This window comes from Wasmannia auropunctata, unplaced genomic scaffold (genome assembly GCF_000956235.1).
Source record: "Wasmannia auropunctata unplaced genomic scaffold, wasmannia.A_1.0 LD336101.1, whole genome shotgun sequence".
Taxonomy (NCBI): Eukaryota; Metazoa; Arthropoda; class Insecta; order Hymenoptera; family Formicidae; genus Wasmannia; species Wasmannia auropunctata.
In genome coordinates, this window is record NW_012026789.1 from 4,813,414 (window position 1) to 4,823,596 (window position 10,183).

General features: G+C 32.3%; 2 protein-coding genes across 2 annotated transcripts in view; one reads left to right on the plus strand and one right to left on the minus strand.

The window, feature by feature from the left end:
- The window catches only part of LOC105460401, an 87,115-nt gene that overhangs the window by 30,331 nt on the left and 46,601 nt on the right, over positions 1 to 10,183 (plus strand). The gene's annotated exons all lie outside the window — the stretch shown is intronic.
- Positions 5,783 to 10,183, minus strand: part of LOC105460393 (facilitated trehalose transporter Tret1-like) — a 9,012-nt gene continuing 4,611 nt past the window's right edge. The window contains exons 2-4 of the mRNA XM_011706840.1: positions 9,175 to 9,303; positions 8,486 to 8,866; positions 5,783 to 7,058 (exon numbers count right to left, since the gene is read on the minus strand). Coding sequence (XP_011705142.1) covers positions 6,112 to 7,058; positions 8,486 to 8,866; positions 9,175 to 9,244 — 1,398 coding nt within the window. The 5' untranslated portion in view covers positions 9,245 to 9,303 and the 3' untranslated portion in view covers positions 5,783 to 6,111. The remainder of the gene's footprint in view (positions 7,059 to 8,485; positions 8,867 to 9,174; positions 9,304 to 10,183) is intronic.

The window sequence follows — 10,183 nt, forward strand, 5'->3', positions numbered from 1 at the left end:
GTTTATGTGTGTATGTTATAATTACATATTTGTAATAATTATCCGGATCGTGTTGCAATCAAAGTTTATTATACATAATTGTATAATTGCACTTTTTAAACGAGATAATAAATTTTCTTTGCCTCAATTGATTCTCATTATTTTATATATGAAAATGATAAAGTAAATAAGACAATCGAAAAGTACTGTGAAAATCACTTTTTGATGCATTTTTTGATTATTTATTTGGATATTTTTACACACATTAAGATGAGAAAAATTGATTTATATGAAAAAAAAATTATATATTATACATTTATATATATTTTATTTAGAAAAATTTAATAGCAATTGTACATATATGTATTGTTACAATTACGAGAAGAGTAACAACATGAAAAGTTAGATCTCATTAAATCTTTTTCATCTTTTTTTTCTATATCATTTTCTCTATCGCTATAAAAAAGATACGCTTTTCAAAATATTTGAATCATTTTGTGAACCACTTGAATTACTTTGTGTCCACATCAAATCCACATGTTGAAATCTGTGGATGATTAGAAATTTAATGAATATTCTACCATCTTGTAAGCAAATGCGAGAGAAATATTTCATATTTTCTTAATATCAAAATAATATATTGTATCATGCAAAAGAGATTGAATTATTATTCTCGACAATCGCAATAACGATGCAAAAAATTTGTAATTAAATCTAATAATCTTACGAAGAATTAAAATTTAGCAAATTATTGGTTAATCTCATTAGAAGATATATTTACATAAGTTTTTATTTTGTTCCGCTTGTGAGTGTGATCTTGTTTGATCTAGCATTTCTTTGTACAAGATAAAAACGAAGAAAAAAACGTATAATCTGTATTGATCTGTGTAAGCAGAAAAACTACAATGATTTACCATGTCGAATCTACGAGCACATTCACGTACGATTTCTTTGATTTTCACGGTTGGTTGAATGATTTGTGTAATGAGAGCGGCAAGGAAATATTCTGACAGCGAATAGAAAGACGATCCCTCCGCACGGTTCGTTGAATTTTAAAGCACTGAGAAGAGTAGCGAATGGGGAAACTTGGGGAAAACTCAGGGAGATTGTTGGCGACAGGTAATTGCATTGCAAAATTGCGCGCGAAGGCTCTTCGCTTGACTCTCGCGGCTCTTGCCCGAATCAGAATCCCCATTATTGCCTGCCTGTCCGTTTTCGGCTCAAGCACGAACTTATTCTTATATGTACCTATACGAGAACGAAAGTATTCTCCTCTTTCGCCCGTCACGCGAGGAACAGCTCTCGCGCAAATTAAACGAGGGTTTTTAGGGTGAACGAGACGAATGGTTTCGTTTTAGCGATACGATGGACATGCATAAACCCTTTCTTCCATTAGCACCGCGTAACTGCGTCATAATCAGACTGGAATGATTCATTTGTGAAATAAGGAAAAAACGATGGGCATCACTAATCTGTTTAAGTTACGAATAACATATATAATTTGTTTTACCATCCTCTTTACAAAAACGTCTGTACACAGAGTGACAATCGGGACGTTATATCAATATTAAAACTGTTGTTTTATAATGAATGGACAGAACGAAATGAGTTAAACACTCGTATTCAGTCTACAGCTGTGTTTCAAGACTGGCAAATTTGTGACGCAGTTAGCGGTGACTGGGGTTTGTGAGATATACGCAATAATAATATTATTATTAAGCACCGCAAACCGCTTCAAACCGCATTGACCATTCTCTTGCTGAAGTTTAAACTTTTCGCAGTCTCAATTCTTTATACTAATTTTTCTTACTAATAGTGTTTGAATTAAACATTATTTTGCAGAAAAAACTTGCATTTTTTTTGTTAACCTATAATGTAAAATGAATATATATTTATAAATTTTTAAAAAGACAAAAAACTTATCTATCTGCATGATGATATTTAGGTATATATATCAAAGATCTCTGAGACTCTATTTCCATGAAAGAAATTTACTTGGAATTTTTCGAAGGCATACAATTATTGTATCATATCATTAGATAGTGCACTTAATAGTTTCTAAAAGCGACTTGATTATTGAAAAGGAAATTTAGGATTATTTCAAAAATATATATGAGTTATGTCAATCAGCCGAATTCTTAATCCTTTTTTCAATTATTTATTTCTATAAGTTTATACATGCGTATTCTTTTTCACCGTGGATTAATAAAAATGTGTCTCTTTTATAACAGTGTTTAATACATTTTATTCTATTGATTTATTAAGTGTACACAAAATAATAATTATTTAGTTGCAACAACTTCTCAATCGTTACTCCGCATCCAGAAAGTGTGGAAAAACTAATTTTAATTTCTACAAGAATTCGCGTGTAGTCCCAATTGTATACCATGTTAAACTATATCGAACGAATATTGTATTATCGGAGGCAGGTGCCACAACGGTTACCGTCGGGTTGGGTGACGTTGAAAATAACTGTTTGCCACAAAATATGAATACCCGACTAGAGCGTAAGGGCGGGGGATAATTGTCTCGGGGTTTACTTGCAGACAGGTCTAATGTGATTGGTAGTTCCGGAGCGGACGTCGGAGGTTTCTCGAAGGACAATCGAGTTTGTGCTCGGCTGGCAATTACACTCTCCGCTCGTTACGCGGTTTGACAAACTTTCTCGCGGCGGCGGCGAAAGACGCTGAGGTATCCGCGCGGCACCCCCGATCGAGGCCATTTTCGTTGAGTTGAAAGTTGCAGTAATTGCGGAGTCGCAAAGTAGGTTCGAGTCCCTGCTCGCGGCTCTTTCTCATCGCCGTGTGCCAAAACCGAACAATAACAAATATTAAACAGCAGCGGCGCGCGTTTCCACTTAGCCGCTTGCCTTTAATTCCCCTGACAATGCGGCCCCCGAAGCGCGAGAGAGAGAATTAGGGTGACAAATTAGTCCACTAATTTTAGACTGCACATCGTTCAATTTTGGAAACGCCGTTGACAATAGTGAGAGAAGTGTAATTTTGCTTTTTTTATACATGACGTAATTAATAGCTACGGATATACAGTGCTGATATTATTTAATAGCTGATCGTAAATTTAGTTACTTTATTGGAGTTTATCAAGTTCTCAGCCGCTTCGCGTAGATTGTCGCGTTTAATTTCACGATAAAAATGGCGCTCTTACGCGATAGTCTCTTTTATTACGAGTACTAAACTGTAACGATCCTTACAAAATAAAAGGACGAACAGTCGTAAAGGAAGCGCACGTACGGATAAGAGGCAGCACCCGGACGGGGTATTCGTTATATCTAAATCTAAATTAAGTAGAACCGAGTGCCCTCCAGAAAATGTTTCCGCCTGTTTTCGTATATAAATCGTGCAGTCTACCTAGAATTTTATGCATACACTTGGCAAGAGGTTGTTTAAACAACTGACTGCCACGACTGTGCTTTTTTACTTCACTCGATTTCACTCTTTTTGCACGAACAGTTATTTTTACACATTCTGTTACGCACGTTCTCGCAATTATCCCTACTTTGCAAAAAGAAAATTTTGCTGATTGCGATATGCCCGCGAAAAACGGCGTAATACACGTAAATAAAACGCAAACATTTCGGTGCGATCGAAACCCGATATACGCGGGTAACCCATTTATCTCATACCCTAATTTAATTGGTGCATTACGAAGCATTATGCCTATACAATGTTTGCCCATGATGCGGTGGTTACAGTTATTGGTTTATGCACCTTTTGCAGCTCTAATGATATTCTACGGTAATGAATTTAAAATCCTAGTCGAGTATGTCGATATATAGGGAAAATACGATCACATTGTTCGATCAAAGGTCGCAGCAGGATCTGTTATGTAAATGAAACGCAAAAATAAAATTTATATATATAAATTTTGTATTGAAAGAATTTTATTTACCATATCAATCATTCTTACAATTAGTTGTTTTTTTTCAGTAACAGATTTATACACAGTAAAAAAAATTTCGTATTTATGTTAGAAATGGTTCACTCATTTGTTTGTTAACATTTTGTGTTGATATTTTTAACATATTCGAATGTTCATTTACATAATGTGATTATATATTATTTAAATATTTTGTGTTAAATTAATATTCAACATTTCTTAGTGTTAAAAAAACACAATTTATGTGTAAGTATAAATGCAAAACAAATAAACATAAAAATAATGTATTTTAAAACATAAATTCTAATATAAATGAATAAAATACGTGTTAATTTAACATACTATAAATGTTAATTTTATTGAAAATATATGCTTCTACAGTTTGCTTAAATTGTCAGTGTTACATTTTTTATGTTAATTTTTAAATATAATATTTATGTTAGTTTCTAGCATATTTATCTTATGTTAAATTGACACAAAAATTTAAGTGGACCGTTTGGGATACGTGAAATGTGTTAAATATAACACTTTTCCAACAGTGTACAGATAGTTTTCAAATTCATTCTTTTCTACGTTTTCTAGCTGCTTATTTGCATTTATTGAGATATTATTATGATCTTGATTTATTGAGATGTTACAATTGTGTCCTTTTTTTTTTAATACGCATATATAATACATTCTCTTTGCAAACTTTCTCTTTTTTATCGCAGAGTTATTTTTAGATTAATTGCCATGTTGGTTTTATTTTTCCTGCGGTATAAATATAAAACGTCATTGGCAATGACCTGCGCAAGATAAGATAGTGTTGAATTTATGGCCTAGGATCACGGCCCCATTGCGCTTTTAATGTTGTCGCTGGTGACCATCCAAGTGAAATTATCGTCTTGTAAAATATGAATCTGGCCGAGTTCCACCGTCGACGTTACAATACCTTATGCTCGCCGGGGAAGAAAAATAATTACAATATTTCTATTTGACGAGATTCTGCGCGATTGCCGCTTAATTATACGCGAGTTTTGTCGGTAAGATATTAATTTACATACAGAACTCACTAGAACCATTTTTCACGTTACATTGTACGATATATTGCGTACAGTAACGTGGAATATAAGAGAGATTTTTCTCCGAAGTACTTCTTGTATTCTTACGAGAATCTACCGTTTCGTATTTGAAATCTTATTTGCTTTTGTGCAGCATTGACGTTTCAATACATCGTCTCGCGTATTTGGAAGCAGCACGTAACCGATAATATGAAAATTAAATGCATTTCTTACTCGCACCTTTTGCTTTCAAATACTTCGCAAAGTGATAATTTATAGCAAATAATTATGTCGTCGGCAAAAACATATCTCTGTTAACGATTATTCCAAGAAAGATTAGATAAATATTAGTCATCCTGCATGTCTGTGACACATCTGCAGTTTTATCGATCTATCATTCATTATTATGTTAATTAATCTAATTAAATGTCTAATTGCAAATACATTACCGTTTAAAAGTATTTGTCCACTCTGTTTTCCTTAATTAAATAAAGATGAGTGAGTTGCAATCTTCTTCGCTAATTTTTTAGATGTTAGGCTTAATTAGGTATAATAATATTTGATGGCTTAGAATTATGCATTCTATGTAAAGAGAATAATGGAATTAGAACGGAATAAAAAAGATACACATAAAAATCGAGATGGGCAAATATTTTTGAACAGAAGTGTAGATATGATCCTTATTACTATATCTTTATTAGGTCATTAATTAAATTTATAATATACAGTTATATATATATATTAAATTAACATATATATAATATATAAGTTAATATATTAACTATAAGTTAATATATTAATAATATAATATATAAGTTAATATATTAAATTTATAATATACAGTGTATAATAAATAAAATTGGAAATTAAATTATTCTTACAGTTTAATGCATGTGCAAAGATAATATACAATGAATAGAAGTGAGTAAATATTTTAATACATATTCATCAGATGTTTTTCATCAATCCAGCTGGTTTTTGTTCCGCGAATATTTAAATAATCTAGTTTTGCTTAGATAAATATTGCTTTACGATTGCAATTGATTAGATAATTATTGGCCTCAGCAACATTACTCACACTAACATCGACGTAACTGACTATGAAAAACTTTCTGTAATAAATGCAAGAAAACGAGTTGTTCTAGCACGTGTAAACCGATCATCAAGATAATTCGCTAAATTTATTCGAGCCGACTCAACTTTTCTGTTCAGTTCTTTTGTCCAGCTCTTCTTGAATCTGCTGCAACGACTTGCCTTTAGTCTCGGGCATGCAGAAGTAGGTGTACGGCACGGCAGTTACCAGGACCAAGGCGTACACGAAAAACAGATATTTTTCCGTGAGCAAATTGATGAGAGGCTGATACGTCGACGTGGAGATGAAGGAGGATATCGCGCCGACGATGCTGGCGAAGCAGCCGGCCACGCACTTAACATGCGGTGGAAAGATCTCGCCCAGTACCGTGTTGGGTATCGAAATGATGCCGATGTATAGAGCTATCTGGAAGAGCAACACCGAGAAAATCGGTAGGGCCTGAAGTTCGACGGAGTCAAAGCCTGCGTCGAGAAGCTGATACACCACTCCCACGCAGCTTAACGAGATCGTGACGGCCAGAGTGGAGACGATCATTAAGTTTCGCCTGCCGAACCTGTCTATCAGGAACATGGAGAGCATGCAGCCGACGATCCCGGTAGCCGTGACGATAATTACGATCACCGACGGCTCCATGACGGTCACTTTGGCGTTTCGCAGGATGGTCTCCATGTAGAATAACACGTTGTTTAGGCCGCACAACTGAAGGTACATGAAGAGCAGAGAGACGAGTATCTGCGCTTTCCAAATATATGGAATTTTGAATTCCCTCATAACGTCCACGAGGGGCAGGCTTTTGTTCTTTTCGTGAAAGAGCTTCAGTGCTTGCAACTCCGATTCCACATCGCAATCACGGTGGTACCACAGTATCGAGGTTCGCGCTTTAGCGTCGTTATTCATCTTGACGAAATGATGCGGTGATTCCGGCAGCCAAATGAAGATGATTATCAATACGAAGCAAAGAATGAAGCATATGGTAGCACTCACGTCCATCCTTAAATACGCGCCCATTATGCTCATCGCTAGATTGCCTATCGATAATCCGCTTATACCTGCAAATAAGAAATTGAGTCTTGTTATTAGCTTATATGTATAATTATTTATCGATTAATGCAATTGTATGCGCTTTAATTCTTTAGGATTTTTAGCTGTTTCTTTTGCATTATATCTTATCTTATTAGTTTTATAAAAATCAAAAAGTATTTCTGTACAAATAGATACAATAGATGCAAATTGATAATTGTATATCTATTATATAATGGGGATGAAAGTTCTCTTTTGACACGATATATTATATTATAGTTAGTTCACTATATTTAGTAAAAAAAATTATTAAAAATATTAACTTTATTTTCTTAATATTATTTTGTGAATTGTGTAAATTATTTTAATCGAGGAAAATGTATGTACTAGAGATATTTTGCTATTTCTCTTTGGTAATAAATTAAAGGAGGATGTTAAGTTTCCTGGTCAACATGAAGAAACTCCGAGATATACAAATTATATGTCAATATTAACGGTTACTTAAGCGAGCGGTGAAGTCGAATGGTGTATCGCTTATCTTGGAAAGACATCAGGAACATAGAAGAAATCGTGTCCAAAGACAATAAAAACATATGCTATCATATTTATTGATAAAAAAAAGTGTTAAATAAGATATCAAGGTATCAAAAAATTAAGCAACAAAGACCGCATTATTACTTAAACACGTATAACTTGGAGAAAATTTTCGATCGATTGACGAACGATAAAGAGAAATATAAAATAATTGTTTCGTTGTGAATTCTGACTTTGAATAACAAACATATTTATCTAGTTATAAATATTTAAGTAACAGTTCTTTTGTTGCTTGATTCCCGAAGCCTTGATTTGTCTTATTTAACAACTTTTTATAAATATGTGATAATATTATTGTTTTTAATCATTTTTTCCATGCTTTCCAAGATCAACAATATCCTCGATTCCTTTTAATTAGCCCTTTAATATGATATATAATTTGTATATATGCACCTCGTAGGGACTTCTTCATATTAGCCGGAAAATACCGATAAAGCTTGATATTTTCCTTTGCTTTAGCAGCACATTAATATTTTTATGAACAAATTTACTCGAAAATTTTTTAATAACACAAATTTTGCTATAATATCAAATAACTGGTTATACTGGAGTTTGATCGCTCATATAGAACATACAATATCGTATTGCTGCAATAATAAAATTTTTCTTTTTGCGTATATATATAGTTATTTCACATTATCGTGAATGCTAATATCTCGATATCTGCTATCAACTTTGAAAGGAATATTTTGCTTTATAATGTAGTCATTCGATAATTAAATGAATAGAATCATTGACCGGTTATCATTTCAAAATATCTTGATATCAAGTATCTCTTGATTTTTAGTCACTCTTTGATTTTTAAAATGTTCTGCGTTTGTAAAGATTTACACATACACGCACACAAGCATATAGCGCGTACCTAATACAACTAGAGCTCCGCGAATGTTAGGATCCGCGATCTCGCCTAAGTAAAGCGAAAAGCAGCTGTACATCTTTCCTAGACTGATGCCAGCTAGTAACCTGGCTGCGTACAGCCATTCCACTCGATTAGCCACAATTATAAGGAGCCAACAGAGAGTTATTGGCAAACTCGTCACGAAGATCGTTGTTTTAGTGCCGAGATAGTTAACGCCAACAGAACCAGAAACGGCGCCAATTAGCCTGCCTAGGTTCAGTAGAGAAACTACCCAGGAAGCCTCGTCCATTGTTATGGGGATGTGAGATTCGGATGAAGTCAGATATGCGATGTACGGTGAGCTCCAGACTGATATTAGTCCCATCTGCAGCTGTAGAAGATTGACTGAAAAGCAAAAAATTATATTAGCCGTTATTTATATTTTAATTTTAATGAACGAATGATTATTTTCTTTATATACATGTGTAAATTCAACTAGACATTTTTTTTCGTCATCTAAATATTCATGTATTTGAAAAATCAAATTAAAATATTTTGATTAATATATTTAAAAAACCAGATTAATATATTTAAAAAGTCAGATTAAAATATTTTGATTAATATATTTAAAGGAACTGGATTAAAATTATTTTTATTAATGTATTTAATTAATATATTTAATATAATAACACATTGATATACGGGATACGTACCTCCGATACCGGCAATCCATTGAGGCCAATGTACTTTTTTAATTTTCTCTTTATCTGTCTTATGATCCATCGTGATCTTTCTGTAGACTGGTTATGACTGAAACTTCGTGGAAGATAACACGCTCTGCTCTACTAGAAAAGCGACGAATCGTAAAAGTCGTTGTCTACGTCCTTCAGAATGACGTCAACCGATGAATAATGTAATTATTTTTTAGTAACATGTTAAGGTATAATCCATGGAAAAACGGCGGAACTAATAGTTTTCTTATTACATTTTTACTGCATTCATTTAAAAACTTATCTACGTTACATACATACATTTGTTACTTAAATTTATTATAGAATAAAATGAAAATTAGATTAATAAAATAAATAATGGATTAAATAAATTAATAGAATACACAATAGAATGCAATGAATTATATTATTAATTATAATTAATAAATTTTATATTAATATTTTATTGATAAACATATACGATAATATAGATTTCTAATTAGATTAAATGAATATTACATTTTTATTAATTCTGAAATAAATTTAGTCACTGCTTAACAATAATTTTTTTTTAGTAATTTTTACACTCATTTTGCATTAGATTTTGCTAATTTTGTTTTTTTTTAGTTATGTGTACTTATCGTATAAATTAACATATTGATTATTGAATCATAAAACTTCTAAATCAAAATGAAATTTAAAATTTTTATTTGTACTTATTCATCTTGATTATTTTTAAAATAAAATTTAAGACTTTTAATTTGTGGATACTATCTCAGTTACAAGAGATGGAAAAAAACGGAAGAGCGGAATATTTCTGAGAGTAAAAAAAACTCGCATTTATTATTAAGTTTATTTAAATTAATAGGAAGATATCAATGTAATATTATTCATCTGTAATATTATTCATGCACGTTATTAAATTTTAACTTAATCAAAGTATACGATTTTTGAAGTGATAATAAATGATAATAATTTATCAAAATTTGAGTTACACGGAACATCTCTTATA